The 19,246-nt window shown below is 32.5% G+C and overlaps 1 protein-coding gene across 3 annotated transcripts in view; it reads left to right on the forward strand.

The window, feature by feature from the left end:
* The window catches only part of clstn2a (calsyntenin 2a), a 426,908-nt gene that overhangs the window by 396,647 nt on the left and 11,015 nt on the right, over nt 1–19,246 (forward strand). For all 3 annotated transcript variants that reach the window (XR_015477404.1, XM_087238498.1, NM_001159839.1), the window contains 4 exon segments: nt 1,818–2,026; nt 7,798–7,965; nt 13,534–13,679; nt 15,710–15,833. Coding sequence is in view for 2 of the 3 variants with exons in the window: in XM_087238498.1 (XP_087094624.1) it covers nt 1,818–2,026; nt 7,798–7,965; nt 13,534–13,679; nt 15,710–15,833 (647 nt within the window). In the remaining variant the exon portion in view is untranslated.

Raw genomic sequence — 19,246 nt, forward strand, 5'->3', positions numbered from 1 at the left:
AAATTTGCTGCCTAAAGTTTTTTAGTTGAATCAAATATATTTTCTAGTCATCACTCAACTCAACATCAGTCAAACTAAATAAAAATGTTAAATATAACTGAACTATTTAGCTGAAATCTAAGCCTTAAAATAAGTTAAAGTAATATAAAAACATTTGTTGCTATGACTTTTTATCATGTAATTTTTTACAGTATACTCTACCTGACAAAAGTCTTGTTACCTATCCAAGTTTTAGGAACAACAAATAATGTCTTGACTTCTAGTTGATCATTTGTTATCAGCAGTGGCTTATATGAAAGGCAAAGGCCTCTAGATTACACTTATTTTACCAAAATAAAATATGATAATGCCTTAATTTCTAATTATTTAATTAGGACAGTAGGGTCTGACTTTGCTTATACAAAAGTCTTGTCACTGAACAGAAATAATGTAGAATATAAAGTCATGGTGCAGTGGAAACAGAATTAAATTGTGTATGAGACCCATGAGCTTGGTGGACTGCATCCATACATCTCTGCAATAACTCGAATAACTTATTAATAAAGTCATCTGGAATGGCAAACAAACTATTCTTACAGGACTCCTAGAGTTTTATCAAGATATTTGGATTCATCTTCAGTGCCTCCTCCTTCATCTTACCCCAGACATGCTCAATAATGTTTATGTCTGGTGACTGGGCTGGCCAATCCTGGAGCGCCTTGACCTTGTTTGCTTTCAGGAACTTCAATGTGGAGGCTTAAGTATGAGAAGGAGTGCTATCCTGCTGAAGAATTTGCCCTCTTCTGTGGTTTGTAATATAATGGGCAGCACAAATGTCTTGATACCTCAGGCTGTTGATGTTACCATCCACTGGATGGTACCCCAAACTATGATTTTTCATTCAGCAAACTTGACTGATTTCTGTGAGAATCTTGGGTCCATGTGGGTTCCAATAGGTCTTCTGCAGTATTTGTGATGATTGGGATGCAGTTCAACAGATGATTCATCAGAAAAATCAACCTTCTGCCACTTTTCCAAATGATCAAGTCAAGTTAGTATTTGTTGCTGTTACAACTGGGATTGATGACAAGACTTGTGTCAGGTAGTGTGTGCAAGTCAGGTGAATTAGGCAAGTCACTTTTGGGTTATAACTTTGTATATTGGGCAAAAATCGACCCAAACTAATTTTTATTTTATGACTCAAAATTACTTGTATTTATGTGTTTGTTTGTTTGTTTGTTTGTTTGTTTGTTTGTTTGTTTGTTTGTTTGTTTGTTTTTTCAAATTACCTTTATGCATTTTTATTTAATAAAATATATATATATATAAATATTTTATTTATTACTCAAAATAAACTTTTTATTACACAAAAATGATCCATGCAACTTTCTTTCATTTCCCATGTATGTCTCAAAATTACCCATACATGCCACATTTCCTTCTTTTCAGTGTTTTATAAAAATAATGCAATTATTTTACTCTTTATCTGTTTCTATTGATTAATTGTTTTTTTTTCTTTATTTTAATTTCTTATCTGCATTTGTAAAGAACAGTTTCTTTCTCTGTTTACCCTACAAGTCTAAACATTTGACACATTTACTGTTTTTTATAATCTAAAGAACTATAAATCAAATCAGTTTTCACTTTACTATAGTAGGTCTCAATCTTTTTAAAGCAAAATCTACTCAAACATTTATACAATAAAAACATTTTGGTCATGACTAATCCTATCAAAGTTAGAACTCGCCTTTAACACCTTTTCATGTCACTTCATGGCCTCAGTTATATGCCTTCAGTGTTCTGTTGAATAAATCTATTGCTTTTTCTCCAATTTGTAGGTGTTTCGGTGAAGACACTTGCATCTCCATTCCAGAGATCAAGGCGATGGTGATGGTTCTTCCGCCAAGTGAGCCTCGGATCACCATTGCTGGCGTGGAGCGTCTGGTTTGGCCATCGGCTCAGCTTCGAGCCCCAGTCGGAGTGGCTCTTTTCAAGGACATCCACATCATTAGTACCGTCACCAAGACTGACGCCACCCTCAGCATAGGTGATAGATGACTCACTTTCACAGCACATATATTAACATAATCTCACTCTTTTGCATTCATCCATTTCAGAGGTGCCAAAGTTGAACTTTTTGCCTCACATGTAAACCTATAAACCTATATTTACTGAAATTGGATAAGGCTTTCATTGTTGTGTCATTCACCATTTTCCTAAAAGCCCACAACATTTTAAATTTCAAGTCTGAGGAAGTTCCTATTAAAGTTATTGAAACGCTCACTCCTTCAAAAAAAAAAAGCTCAATCCTTCAGCTTGGCTTAGTCCCTGAATTATTAGCAGAGTGAACCATACTGAAACCAATCATTTCAAATTATACAGTTGCACTACAAATAATCACTGTCTGTCAGATTAACTAAATAAGATATAAAACTATTATATAAACTGTCAGGATTCTGCCACCTCAGTCTTGTTAGTTCGTGTTTTGGTGGCAGAGTCCGGACACTAGTCCTGTCATGTCTTGTATGTCATGCTCTTGTATGTTGTGCTGTCATTGTCTGTCTTTGTGTATGTATGAGTGTCGTCTTGGCCATGCTCAGGATGCGCGCTCTTGTCCTAGTGTTTGTATTTGCTTTGTCTGCAGCATGCTTTTTCATTCTCAGTGCCTCAGTCTAGTTGGTTTCAGTTTCGGTTGCCGCTGGGATGAAACATGTACGTCGCATTCGTGAATGCACTGTCGGTGTTTTCATTTATTGTGTGCTCATGTCTTACGTTCAGTCTTTTGTTGGTGTCGTGTTAAGCACATGGTTAATTTTTACATGCGTCGCGTGCTTTAGTGTTATGTTTCATATGAACACACGGTTAATAAGATCTGGCATTGGCTGCATGTTCTAGTCCCGTTTTACGTGAGCACATGGCTTGTGTTGTTTCTTTGTGTCATGTGCTCTCCTGTCTATTGTCTAGTCGCACCCACCTTGTTAACCCTTTATAAGTTTATTATATTCACTTGTTTGGTTGCTAATAATTTCTCTTTTATAGCTCCCTCTTGTCTGCTGTCCTGTGCCAGTTCGTTGTCATACATTGTTGTTTCCAGTCTTGCCCAGTCTTGCCTTTTTTCTTACAGCCCAGTCAAGTTTGTTTGTTAATCGATGTTGTGATGTAATTTGAATATAACCGGTTAATAGACTTAAGCATCCATTTGATTGTTAAATTGTAAAAAGAAACGAAAGACCGTTTAAACGCAAGTGCCGTCATTAGCCGCAGGCCAGTGCAGAACTTCTATTGAAAATAGTGGGGTCAAATTAATTTCCATATTTTAAAGACATGGTGTGGAAAAATATCATTTAATGCAGTGTTTCTTGTTTTGGTCTCATACCCACTTTATTATGTATCCCAGCCAGGCAGTGAAGATCACTGTTTTTTAAAGAAATCAGATCTTAAATGCTGTGGTTTTGTATGGGATGACAATTAATGGAAAGCCCTAGGGCTGACTGACTGAAATTAAAAGTCTATGTGCATATACTCCATTGAGTTCTCACTCCAGTCCCCGACCCAATAATTGTGACGTAAACTGGCTAATTTCCATCACCTGATGCTGATGTTGTCAACAGTTGTGTTTCATTCATAGTGATAACACATGATGGCGTTTTAAAAACCTGCCCCTAATGTTTTAGGCACTTCAAAATATGCAAGATGTGAGCATAATGGTCATGCACATCCATTAAGCATGTGTTTTTACAAAGAAAAACAATGAAAAAGCAGTGTAACAGAATGAAAAAAAAACTTGTTCTGTATTAATGGCAACTGATTGGATCACACCTATTTTTTGTGACTCACTTGATGTTAGAAACTGACTATTATGTCATTCTTTTTTTGTTTTGTTTTTTTACATGTAGAAAATATCTCGAAAGATTGTAGGGAGCACATGCTGATCCTAAGCAAGCAAAGGCATTAAAAACATGCATAACGTGGCTGTTTTTAAAAATCCATAACCATTTTATTCAAAGTTTATTCTATTAAATGCTTTAGCTATTTATCTAGTAACAAAAAATATGAAACATCTAATTGTTTTCCTTTTTTATTTGTACTATAAAGGGTTCATACCTTTTTTTTATTAGACAAATGTCTCATTAAAACATCTGCAAATTTAAAAAGCTGATCCAAGAACAGGTAAACATTGTACTGTAGATGCTTGTGCTACCACATCTGTTTTATACTGAAATAAAGCAAACAAATAACGAGAGCGGATCATTTCTGCATTCTCTGCATTCTCCCTAACAATGCCCATTAGCCGTGACTTATTCGCATTACAGCCCAGCCTTTTGTGTTGTACTGTTTACATATTTTTAATGTGATATGTTATAACAAGAGTATAAATGGCAAGCGCTCTCTTCAGTCGGCTGCATTCTTTTCCTACTGATTATTTTCCTTTTTGCCTCTGTACTCAGCTGTAGCAATATAAAAAAAAAATCATATACTGCACATTCTGCACATCGCTTTTCTGATTTAATTTACCATATATCCCATGAATAATTCACTGGAATGCACTGAGAATCTCTCAGAGTTTCCTCTTTCCGGTCTGTTTTCGCACAGATGCTTTAAAATTTAATTGTCGCCCCTTTTCACTTATGATCCCTATTAGTAATGTTTACTAGAAAGTTTCTAAAACAGGTTCTGAAATGCATTATTTGTGATCTGTGAGGTATATTTTTGCAGTTAATGACTATTTTTGATATGCATAACTACAGTGATATTTAGCCTGTCTCGCTTGGTGTTATTCATGTTATATCAAGATTGTTTGTTTACACTTGGTTACACTTTATAATAACTACACACCATGAATCATTTATTAAGAATTAGCAAATGGTTAATACATTTTTGTTAAGCATTACCAGTACATTAATAGAGGTTAGTAAGCAGTTTATAAATACAGCTACAAATGTTGTATTTTTGACTAATAAGCACATGTATAATGTATTTAATTATTGTGTTTTCATATTTTGTCAATGATTCATTTTTCATTATTAAATTAAGTATTGCATTAATTGGGGCCTTGAAATGAAGAACCATATAAGTTCATATTTTCAAATTTTAAATAATAAGATTTTTTCATTGGGATTGTGAACATTGTATTACATATTTTTATTTTACTTAAAGATAGACAAGAAAAGCCTCTTAATTCTAAGGAGATAACATTTTTCAGTGTCAGTGTTAAAAATCAAAGTTATTGTGATTTATATTTCTCAAATGTAGAAGAACGGTATATGTCCAACTGTGGAAACTAAAGATACTATTTCGTTGTCTTAGTTTTAATTTAGTTACAGAAACCCTCACATTCCAAATACATGTGCTAAAGGTGAATTAAATAAGCTAAATTGACCATAGTGTATGTATGTGAATGCAAGAGTGTATGGGTGTTTCCCAGTGTTGGGTTGAGGCTGAAAGGGCATCCGCTGCGTAATAACATATGCTGGATGAGTTGGTGGTTCATTCCCCTGTGGCAACCCCTGATTAATAAGGGACTAAGTCAAAAAGAAAATGAATGAATGAATGAAAAGAAAATACAGTATGAACAATGTACAATGCATAGACATACAGTACAGCCTATAACAATCGATTATTATTAATATTCATTCATTTTTTTGCCGGCTTAGTCCCTTTATTAATCCGGGGTTGCCACAGCGGAATGAACCGCCAACTTATCCAGCAAGTTTTTACGCAGCGGATGCCCTTCCAGCCGCAACCCATCTCTGGGAAACATCCACACACACATTCATACATTACGGACAATTTAGCCTACCAAATTCACCTGTACCACATGTATTTGGACTGTGGGGGAAACCGGAGCACCTGGAGGAAACCCACGCGAAGGCAGGGAGAACATGCAAACTCTACACAGAAACGCCAACTGAGCCGAGGTTCGAACCAGCGACCTTCTTGCTGTGAGGCGACAGCACTACCTACTGCGCCACTGCCTCACCTATTATTAATATTAAATAAATAAATACAACAATAAATACATAAAATGCAGACATCATAGCTAAATAATGTCATTCATTTAGAAATATACACTGGTGTGCTGGCGCAGTGTATATGTTACTTCAAATTGTGCGCTTCGCCATCTCGATATAAATAAATATATAAACAAATAAACTCTGCTTGTCGTAGTTACACAGGAAATATGCATTGATACAGCTTTATTTTATACGGTAGTTGGTTTATGCTGTCCTTCTATTTGTTCATGTCGGCTCCCTTTTTTTTGCGGAGGATTTGCCTTTTAAGAAGCAGACATGACAGCAAGCAGCATCTCTATTCTTCTAAGTGGACATAAATATGTTTTCCTTGTGATGATATTTTAATGTTTAAAACTCAGACTCTTGCTCACGTGAAAATATCCCAAACTGTTTCTGTATACAAAATTCACAGATACAATTAATGTCACATGGTGACATCTTCTTATTATTTTTTTATGTTTTTGGACTTACACGATTGTTCGTCGCACACAGTCATTTATAGTTCAAACCAGTCATATAAGAAAAGTTGGTGTTTTTTTTTTTTTTTTTTAAGATCATTCAGAATATGTAATAAAACGATTAATAAACTATTTAAATTTACATTTATTTATAATTATTATGAAGACATATAATAATAGTTAGTTTGTATGTCCAGTTTTGTGAACTAATCTAAAGTGTGGACTATTTACACTTTGTAAATCCATCATAAGGCAAGGCAAGTTTATTTATATAGCACATTTCATACACACTGGTAATTCAAAGTGCTCTCATAATCAGGAATAAAAAAAAAGTATAAGAAAATAAAAACAACAATGAATAAACATTTTTAAAATCAGATAATAAAACAATTAAAAAGTGTTGAAACATGTTAGTGTGATGTCGGACGTAGCACAGTGCTCATTCAGTAAAGCCACAGCTAAACAGATGTGTTTTCAGTCTAGATTTAAATGTGCTTAATGTTGGAGCACATCTGATCATTTCTAAAAGCTGGTTCCAGCAGCAGGGGGCACAGTAGCTGATGGCTGATTCACCCTGCTTTGACTGAACTCTTGGAATTTCTAATTTACTTGATCCTAATGATCTGAGTGATCTATGTGTATTCAGTGAGCATATCTGTAATGTATTGAGGTCCTAGGCCATTTAGTTATTTTTAGAGAATTAATAAGACTTTAAAACCTATTCTGAATGTAACTGGGAGCCAATGTAAAGACCTGAGGACTGGTGTGATGTGCTCTTATTTGAGTTCATGGGTAAATTTATAGTGTGTGGTTAATATAAAGTGTTACCAAATTTTCTTTTAATCTTTAATAGTTAAAGGGTGAGTCGAATAATTGCTTCTTACTGTACACAGTTAAGTTAATAAATAAATGTAAAACACTTATTGCATTCCTTGCCTTTCTTATTAGAGCAGATTGTTTCATTTTGCATTGCTTATAAGAGCTGATTGTTTAGTGTTTAGCGGAAGCTTCTCTTCTAATTCGCCCAAAGCATCATAGGGTGAAGGAAAATGTTGGATAATGGTTTAGTCTATTAATACTAAGATTGTAAATGCTTTCTGCTGGATATTAAAGTGACCCTAAGTCAATTGTTTTTTTATTAGTGTCCTTTTTCATTTAAAGTTCAACAAAAGTGTCCGGCTTCTTTTATCGAATGCAGAGCCTCGGGGTAGTGAAACAATAAATCATCGAAATTAAATTCATACACAATCGATGGTTGTTTGTGGATGGAGCACACAGTCATATATTTGGTGCTGCATGTTTGTGCCTGTATAACAGCGTCTGTGCGTGTGTGTGTGTGTGTGTAGCCCGGAGGCCTGGTGTCCTGGAGCTGATGCATAACCTGGATTATTGCGATGTGCTGGTGATCGGTGAAGAGCTGGACCCGGAGCGGGAGAGTCTGGAGATCCACCACAGCTCTCTCCTGGGCAAACATCTGGACGCCACCAACTCTACCTCTGGCATCTCCATCTATGGTATGGTCCAACACATGTCTTGCATCTACTATTCAGCCATCTGCCGCCAGGATGTTTTTCATAATCTTGTTTTCATTCTGTCTCTTTTTTCTAGCTTATTCTCAGATTTAAAGCTGGTTTATACTTCTGCCTCGAGTGATCGGCGTGACACATGCATTGCGTGTTGTTGTGCATTTATACTTCTGCGTGCTGTTTGTGTTGCTCTGCAATAACATTTTCAAAATGCTAGCAGCCAGTAGGTTTTTTACGTTCCTCTGTGTTGAGTTTCTTTGCTGGTGTTTTGTTTTTTTTCAAATCTACCCTAATGTAAAACTAAAACTTGCTCATTCAGAGGTGGGAACCGGCAGGCGAGCAACAGCATTAATCATAACGTAAACACAGACCAACAGTTTCCATCTAGAGCTACTTCATGGGACTCCACACTTGTAAAAACTCTCTCTAATGTGTTTGAGCGGCTCTCTGCCCTGCCCACATTTGTCACAGCTACCAAGCCGACCAATCACACAGATGGTGAAAGCTGCACATCAGCATCTGTGTCAGCCACAGCGAGGGCTATGTGACTGCGCGAAGGCTGTGCCGGAGCATGTGCACTTGACGCAGAAGTATAATTCATTAAACATTTGTATATGTACATTTGCACTATTTTAGCATGCATTATCTAGCTAGTAAAACAAGCTCATTTTAGGTTGAGGCTGGGATCACATAAAAAGTCCCTTTGTGGGGGTATAAATGGACTATTGTTGAACAAGATTATTTTTAACCAAATAATTACTAAATAATTTACAAGAAAACTGTCTATATATAATTTTTTTTTCAAAGAGTTTTTTTTTTTTTCAAAGAGTATAGTTCATTTAAAAAGTGTGCAATATTAACACACATTTATCTTTTTGCCCCAATAATAGTCAGACAATATTTTGATGATAAATAAATAGTTTCAATTTGTAAATTATTAAATCGGTAATTCAAATGATTCGTTGAAAATTGCTAATTCATTTTAAAGTGATTTTTTTTGTTTGTTTCTTTACAAAGGGATCATTCGAAAAGTGACTGAAATGATTCACTCAAAAACTGATTAGATATATATAAAACAATGCAGTGTTGAACTTATTGAACATGATTCTCTACTCTGTATTTGTTTGTATTTTTCTTTATTGCATAAAAAATGTAAAGGATTTTACATTTGAAATAGAAGCTAATACTATTTTCTTTGTTGTTATTGTTACTGTTTTGTTCTGCTGTTATACACTCAATTTAAGTGTAATAATGGTTATAAAACAGAATGTTGCAATGAAAATAGCCTTTGTTGCTGACATATTGCTGACATACCCCTGACATACCCCTGACAAATCAGGGGTTCCTAAACTTTTTTGTATGAGAGGCCAAAAAACGCATATTATTATGAGCCGTGGTCAGAATATACCAAACTACATTACATTAAAGTAGCCATAGGTAATTTCCTAATTTATTTCCTAATTCTTTTAAATAAAGAGAAAACATTACTTTAAATCATATTAGCCAATGTACTATAACTTTTTAAATGAGAACTTATTGCAAAAAATAAATAAATAAATAAATAAATAAATAAAGCAATCACATTTATACCACAATATAGTTAAATGCTGAATACACTCAAGCAGAATCTGCCTTGGACTTAATGTGCTCACCAAAGTCTCTGCATTGTATGTAAATTTAAATTAAATCTGATTAATTTATGCAATTTTATTGAAAGATTTAATTTCAGATAGCTTTTAACAATAAAACAGGTTTAATTAAATTTGAATTGACAATCTGGAAACCATCCCCATCATTCTACCTCTCTTCTCAGAGGGATGGCTGGCCAAATCAAAGGTTATGGGCCAACTTTGGCCCACGGGCCCTACTTTGGGCATCACTGCTTTAAATAAACATCTATGATATGATATATGATATGATATGATATGATATGATATGATATGATATGATATGATATGATATGATATGAGATATGATATGATATGATATGATATGATATGATATGATATGATATGATATGATATGATATGATATATGATATATGATATGATATGATATGATATGATATGATATGATATGATATGACATGACATGACATGATATGATATATGATAATTTTTGACTCCATTACTTCATTTATATGGTCATTTTAAATGCATTGGCCCTACTGAAATTAACTATAGTTTTTGGCTATTTATTACTATTTGTATAACCACAGTTTACTACATTACTAAATGGTTAGTTTAGGTAAAAGCATGGTTAAATTGTGGTAACTAGTGTAACTACAACAGAAGGAAGAATGTCAAAACCTGCTTTCTTTTATCTTTGTAACACAAAGTGCTGAACATCCTGGCCACTCTTTTACATATAATGATAGTAAATGAGGGATCATGCTCCAGTTGGATAAAAAGTACTATAGAAGCACCGTAAATGAACTCTATTTGATTTTGTTGTCAAGCCAAATGATAGTATCCGTTTATATGGTGCCTTCCAATGTATAAATTACAGGTTATGCCAATGCCACATGACCTACCATCTTAGATGATTGCTTGTCATGTGAATGAATAATTCAATGAGGTATGAAGGCTACAGTAGAACGGAAGAATAATAACATTTTAAGTGAATAAAAAGGTGCATTTACATGTTTTTACTGCACAAAGCATTGTACAGTATAGCTTCAGAGAAGCATTACCAAAAAAAAAATGTAAGGTTGTGACATTTTTTTTTTATATATGTTTTTGAAAGAAACTTAGGCTGCAATTTAAATTTTTAATTTTTTTTGATTTTTAAATATAATTGATCCTTGTGATGGAAATCTGAATTCCCAGTGTCAATTATTCCATTTGTGAACGTCACCTTCAGACTTGATTTAGATTAACATAAAAACATATTTCAGATATATTTTAGTACAAAAAACTAAACTAACTGGTAATTCAAAGTTTTTGTAATGCTATATTTACTTTATTTACTTTCACTTTTGTTTAATACAGTAGGTAAGACTTTATAACAAGGGTGTATTGGGTAATATTGGCTCATGCATTTACTAACATGAACAAACTATAAACTATACATTTATTACAGTATTTACTCATGTAAGTTTTGAAAATGTAGTTGTTTATTATTAGTTGTTCAAAGTGCATTTTAGAAAGCATGAATTTGGATTGTATCAATGTTAAACTATGATTAATAAATGCTGTAAAAATATTGTGCATAATTAGTTTGTTAGTAAATACATTAAGGAATGAAACCTTATTGTAAACTTTGACCAATTAATAAATTGAATATCTTTTTTTTTTGTTTATTTTATCATTTTGACAATCTGGAATAAAGAATAGGGAAAAATCAGTAACACTTTATAATTACACTCTATCAAACATCTATTAAGCATTAGCAAATAGTTAACTCATTATCTGTTAAGTATTAACTCTACATTTAGAGGCATTAGTGCATTCATAAGTACAGCTACACATGCTGTATTCTTTACTAATACGCTTATGTATAAAGTGTTTAATGATTGTATAGTCATACTTTGTTAATGATTATTTTTTCATCTCTTGAGTATTGCATTATTTACAAACTATTTCTTTAAGAATATTTGGTGCTATTTTAAGATCATTCAGAATGCGCAAGTGAATGATTAATAAACGATTCAAATTAACATTCATATATCTTATTTTTTAGGCATATACGTACTAATAATTTACTTTGTATGTTAATAAATGCATACAGTTTTTTGACCTGGACTAAAGTGAAGATTCTTTAGGCTTATAAATGACAATTAAATTAAATTAAAGGCTCAGTTATATATTCTAAACAGGAAAAAAAGAAAGTAAATGGCTTTATTAATTTCTAATCATTTAAAGATAGACTAATGAAACTGTATCAAATGAAAAATAGATCTTTGAAATCGTAAAATAAAATTACTGTACAGTTTAAACTTCGCAAAATGTATTTGAATTGTTGCATCATACCATTTTGTTAAATTAAAATATTGTTGTTGTTTTATCCAATTTTATTTAATTGTATTTATTTTTATTTTTATCATAACACTCCTTTTTTCTGCAATCTTTAAAGTTTACAGTAATTTTATTTTTTAGATAAGATTGCAAACATTTATTGTTCATTTGATAGAGCCTTTAATTGTCATTTAATTGTCATTTTAGTTTTACAAAGCATAGTCCTCACTTTAGATTAGGTCACAAAACTGCATGAAGTTGAGTTATTAAAGCATTCATTAACATACATAGTAACCATGACTATATGCCTGCATAATAAAATATATAAATGTTGATTTGAATAGTTTATTAATCATTTAATAACTCATTCTGAATGATCTTAAAAACCTCCAACTACTCTTAAATACAAATGGTTTGTAAATAATGCAATACTGAATTTAGTAAAGAACAATTATTAAGAAATAAAGTATAAATGCACAATTATTAAGCACATTATAAATGTGTTTATAAGTCAAGAATACAGCATGTGTAGCTGTATTTATAAACTATATTATTATTTTATTATAAGCTTTATTTTATCAGGAAAAACACAATGAGACTAAAAGTCTTGTTTACAAGAGCGGTCTGGCCAAGATTAGGCAGTATACTTGTCACATTGGACAGACAACAAACAAGAAAACACAATTAACAGTTAATGTGAATCACACATTGACAAACAAACTATTCAAAACATCTGCAAGCCTGTGTTTCAATTTCTAAATCATTTATACTCTTTTTTTTTTTCAAAGCATTTAGTGAAATCAAGCCTTTAAAATGCAACTTTTTTTGCAGATTACTCTATGCAAAAGGTGCTGCGCGTTTAAAAGCCCCATCTCCGTCTGCACTTTTTTAGGAACAGACAGTAAATAAATATCCTGTGACCCAAGGCCCGAGTGTAGGACAGGATTTTTGCAAATGTATTTTTGGAGATATGATGAGAGTAAACCCAATGTAGTTTTGTAAACAGACATGCCAATAAACTGCTTACCAACATCTAATGATGTAGAGCTAATGCTTAACAGATAATGAATTCACCATTTGCCAATGCTTAATACATGATTCATATTGTGTAGTTATTATAAAGTGTTACCAAAAATCATAATACTTTGAATAGAAAATAATCAATAAGTGATGGTAGTTCTATTTTTGGGGGGGGATGGGAAATAGCTGTACCTATAGGACTGCTTTCTGTCTGTTATCAGCAATACTGTAAGTTTGATCACTCTTAAAAATATCTGGGGTTTTGACTTCAAAGACTTTTATCCTTATCAAAAAAAAAGTTTTGATCTTTAAAAGTCATTTTCGATGGAGCTCTAAACTCTTCAACCCTAGATACTGCTCAGACTGTAGAGCAGCCCTCTGCCTCTATCAATCACACTGTACATTTGGATTTCTGCAAGCAAATTCAAATCACCTTGACATTTCCTAAAGTGTTATGAAAGTGTCGACTACATTTATTAGAGATAGACCAAGACTTCTGCTTGTTCATGTTGAGTTAGTGTCTTTTGTTGTAGTATAGAGTGATCGCCTGCCTTATGCTATAGTCTTTCTTTGGTCTCAGGTGTGGACTCCATGGCACATTATGAACAGGCCATCAGGCAGGTGAGGTACCGTAACTGGAAGCCCGGCGGTCTGTCGGAGAGAAGGTTCCGGCTCAGTTGCTCTGAACTGAATGGACGCTACACAAGCAATGAGTTCAACTTGGAGGTCAGAGACTGCCTTCATACCGGGGCATGGTTTCTTATTCTTTATATCTTCCATTCACTTTATCCCCTCTTCCAATTCCTGCTTTTCTGTAGTCTTTTTGCACTTTTGGACTCTTGGTACTTAAAAGTGAGCTGAGCACTGCAGAGAATCATGCTTGTATTCTGGCTCTTGATTTATAATTTCAAACTATAGATATTAATACATAAGTTTTCTTTTTTTTTAGAAATACAGTTTTAAAAAATCATATTTAAAATTAACAATATGATTGATTTTATTATTTTTTGTTTTTTTCATGTATAATATTTTAGATTTTTAAAGTATTTTATATTCTATAGTATTATTATTTATTGTTTTTTTTAAACTGTCATTATTTCTGATATGTGTATATATGTATGTATGTATATATATATATATATATATATATATATATATATATATATATATATATATATATATATATATATCATTACTTTATCATTACGTTGTCAGTAATATGTATATTAATGGTATATTTTTTATTTAGTGATTTTGTTTGAAATGTTTTGATATTTTTGTTGGACGCATCAAGATATCAATTCAGTAAAAGTTATTCATTGACATGATTCAGCCTGATATTTATGAACCTTAGTATAAAATTTTATTTTTCACTATATCATGGTTTTATTAGGGACTGACCCCAAAACATTTGTATAGACTATGTGTTATTATATATATTTTAAAGCTTACAAAAATAAATGAAGCTTAATTTGTTATATAGGTTCTATACTATCATTATTATTACATATAATAATAATATACTATCATTACATATAGAATCTGCGGACATTTTTTTCTTTGCTTTTTTTCTCTTTGCAGAGAATTTTGTAAAAAATATCTGCTGATTTATGAAGAATGATTTTAAGAGTGTCATAACTTAATATATTAAATAAAAAAGTAATAAATTTGTAACTTTTAATATTTATAATGCAAATCTAATTAAATCCACTTATTTGGTAAAAGCATGTCTCTCATAAAACTACTAAAAGACAGAAAATATTACTTTACAACCTGTATTGTAAAAAATTCATATGAACATTTTAATGTTACTATTATTATATCACATTAATAGTAGTGAAATTAATTTGAAAAATGAATAAATATAAATGTACACACATTTACACAAGTAAATACATAGACTAAATGATAGGCTAAACATCTGCAGAAATCTGTGGATTTCTGCACGCGCAGATTCTGTGGTCCTACTAATTACTAATAAGTGTATAATTATTAATATCAGTACACTAAAAGGTAGTTGATTGTGACTTAATCTACAGTGCTAGTTTTAGCTTTGCTTTACATGGCTCTGCTTTAATTTATGACTTCTGTATTTTCATTAACTAGAATATTTTCATTTAAGTATTTTCATTTACATTGTTCATTATTATATATTTTTTTAAGTTTACAAATATAAAGCTTAATATAAAGCTTAACTTGCTGTATATGCTCTAAAGTCTAATTATTTATTATTTAATTTAAACCACTAACAATAATTACTAATAAGTGTATGTTTATTAGTATCAGTACATTAAAGGGTAGTTGATTATGACTTAACATACATTATTTATTCTATAGCTTTGCTTTATATGCTTCTGCTTTAATTCATGACTTCTATATTTTCATCATTTGATATATTTTCATTTAGCTAATTTGTTTGATATGTTTGAAGTTATTCGTTTTAATAATTTAAACCATTTTAAATATTACTAGCCTCCTTAGGATTTTTTCAGTTGTCTATACAACAAAACATCGTTATATGGCTTGCCTATTTGCCTTTAAATTACACTTAAAGCTGAATACTCACAAAATTAGGTATCAAAATATTAGGAAATGTGTGTTGAAAAAAATCTCTGTTAAACAGATCTTGGGGAAATTTAAAAGAATTAAACTTTAACAGGAGGACTAACAATTTGGACTACAACTGTAGGTTTTAAAGCAGAGTTTTCATTAACCCCTGAGTACTTTCTAAAGTAATTTCTGTTTGTCCCCCTCAGATTGGAGTAGTTCACAGCTCAGAGGCCGTTGAGCATGTCAATCACATGGCGGTCCAATCCCAGTTCATGAGACCTGTGCATCATCCAATGGTGGTTCACACTGTCAACTCCGATCACATCTCAGGTAAACTCAGTCATAATTCCTCGTAATGTTGTTAATCCAGATCAGGTCTGGTTCATGCTAGTAAGAAATAAGGAGGACATACAGTAGAAGATCTCAATGAAGATGTTTATTAAGCATAGCAGTCTCAAGTTCATGGCAGTAGAAGTCAAAATAAACCCTGAACATACTTAAACTCAAACCTTTCAAAGTCTTTTAAATGTTGCCTTAGACTTGCCTTTAGATGTTAATAAAGTTGCTCCCTGGAGGTTGAGACAGCTGTTAGCACTATCTCTCTGTGTTATTGCAGTTTCCACACCATTGATGAGATGGTTCTCTGTGCCACATACCCATCCCCATCCTACAATTGTTACCATTTACTAAATATGTAGTCACCTCAAACAATACAGTGTCAACAAACTGTGGACTTGTCTTTTCTATCATAATTCAGCCCTTTTGGGAAATGAGCATCAACACACCATTTAGAGTGGAAGTTGGTTCGAGGCAGACTTCATTTCTAACATTGCTGATTATAACTTTGTTAATAAAACATATTTATGAAGCTTAGTAATTTTTTTCACTATACCATGGCTTCATTAGGGACTGACCCCAAAACATTTGTAAACTACTGTATGTTGATTATTCATATTTTTTAAAGCTTACAAAAATAAATAAATAAATAAATAAAGCTTGATTTATTCAATGTGAATCAAAAATATATTTATTTATTTATTTATTTTTTTCAAAATTGTTCTAGGACAAGAATAAGTGTTGTTTAATAATTTTAGGGCAACTTTGATAAAAGGCGATGATCCACTTTAAATGTTGACTACTGTATATACAGTTGTTATACATGTCTTTTTCATATATTTGGAGAAAGTCTTTTGTTTTATTTTGGCTAGAATAAAAGCAGTTTTAAATTTTTTTTTAACCATCTTAAGGTCAATATTACAAGACAAATTTTGATGTTTAAATATGTGAACCACAAAATACTAAACCTGTTAATTAATGTATATTTTTTTACAGTGAACTTGTAGAGTTATTTAAACTGACTTTTTAAAATAATGATAGTTAAAGATAAATTTCAACCATTGATAATACTAGCATAATTATTTTACCATTTGAACACAAAAATATTTTGAAATATGCTTGGACCCATTGACTCCCATTGCATTTATTTTTTTATTTTATTTATTTTTTTTTTTTATATGGAAGTCAATAGGTATCAGCAACCATAATTCGTCAAAATATATTATTTTCTGTTCTGTTCCAATATAATGTATCATTTCGCAAGTGTTTTTGAGGCCTGTGACTGCATGAGGATTTTATTTAATTGTTTATAAATTGAAGACTATTATTTTACATATAAAGTGCTGTTTATTTAATTTTTTTCATTTCTTTAACTTTTTCTTTGTTATTTATTATATATTTGTGCATGTAGATTGTTTCTTATATTTTATACAAATGCACTCCCCTACAGAATCATCCAAATCAGTTTTAGCAAATAGTTATGCAACTAATCTAGTGAAATTGTATTTATTTAAATAAATAGGTAAAAAATTAAAGTAGCTGAAGAATCATTTTGGAATCAAATCGTGACTTCCAAAATCGGAATCAGATCAGATCTTCGAATCCCTAAAGACTCCTCCGTAGTTAAATCTAAAAGTCATTATTTAGTCATTAATTAAAAATGTGTTGCTGCTTTGTTAAACCATCTCATTAAATTGTAAACAAGTGGTTTATTGAGGATAGCAAAACTATTCATAGGGGAATTGGGCTTTTGGGAAAAAATAAGACATACAGTAGATATACACCAGCATACAAACCCCTGCACACCGGTGGAGGTGCGTGACAGGCTCTTGAGAGCATGTATTGTTAGTTTGAAGAGGCTTGGGAAAATTGCACTTACTCCAGCAGCTCACGCACACACACACACCAGGGACAGCAGCGAACGATCAACTCCCCAAGGGCGCAGCCAGATCTGCCGACTGAAGAAAGAGCGATGACAGGCTGTTTTACGAGAGACATGGAAAAAACAGCAGGTGGCAGTGTGACCTCGCGCTCTCAGTCCTGCTCTTGCTGACTGTAAGGTCCCAGTGAATCACGCTTTTCTTAAAGTGAACCATGCCAAACTCTCTTCCTCTGTCAACATGACTAAATAAGCTTCACCTCAAGCACCTTCTTGTAGAAAAGCACTAAACGACAGCAATGCAGGGTCGTATTGATTTCTGTGTGGCTGAGTGAGTCATAACAATATAATGAATAAACATTTGTGTGGAATAGAGAGCATAGTGAGGTTAGCTGCTCCAGGTTGTGCATTATAATGATTTTAGCACATTTAGGGGCAAGGCAGGGTGACTTACAGCGACCTTCTCTCTCCCACTATGATGTATAAGTGTATAGAAATATTGTAATGCATATATCTAGAGATGCACCAGAGGTCAATTATTCAATGTCATTGTATATGTCTATACTGTAAAAAATATATATATTTGTAAATAGTCAGTTTTCCATTTATGGTGTAATATTTTCTTTTTATTTTACTTATTTATGTTTTTGAATTGCATTATGGGATTCTGATCGTTCCTCCAAAAGCTATTGATGTTGAAATGTTTGAAAAGTGATTCTTGTTGACATTTTTAATAGTTTGAGGTGGTATATTGTCTGTGTTTGTGTGGTAAATTATGGTACAAATACCTGGTAACGAACTGCCAGTAGGGAAGAGCGGGGTAAGTTGTCACACTTTTCACACTTTCTATCTTTTATTGAGCACTATACATCACAATATAATAAATGACATACCAAAGGAAAGAAGGAAGTCTCTGGCGCATATTTTGCATCCATTACATTTTTATATCTTATCTCATTATGGAGTTGTAGACTGTTAAATGGAGAATGTGTACTTGTGAAAATGTTGGCAATTAAGTTGTCACACTAGATCAGGGATTCTCAACTAGTGGGCCTCAGCGATCCTGCAGGTGGACCGCAAGATTAACTTAAATATTATACTATAATTATTTGATTTCATTATTAGATATGTCATTTTAAAATGATTTTCTGTGTTTGAACAGGCTAATTTAGACTCTCTCCAAAAGCAGCCTCACTGTTAATTACAGACATAAATGTGGCTTAAATTTCCAACCGCTGCATGTCAACTAAGACTATGTTCTCAGTTGAATAAATCAAACCATCACACAAATGTAAAGGTAATGATGATTAGGGTTATAATAACCAGCTTGTGCGTGCCTCATTTCTGCGACTCGTTGCCTACTGTATAAAAGTCGCACAAGTCCATTGATTCACAAACTCTGCGTGTTCTCCTTGTGTGAACTCGTTAAAATATCCACATAGTTATCCAAATTAATGCCCTGAGAGTGTTTTATAACTATATAATACAGAAGGAACGAGACTCGGTGGTGTTTCAGTAGTGAACAGCT

Source organism: Danio rerio, chromosome 2 (assembly GCF_052040795.2).
Source record: "Danio rerio strain M-AB ecotype USA chromosome 2, GRCz13ab, whole genome shotgun sequence".
Taxonomy (NCBI): domain Eukaryota; kingdom Metazoa; phylum Chordata; class Actinopteri; order Cypriniformes; family Danionidae; genus Danio; species Danio rerio.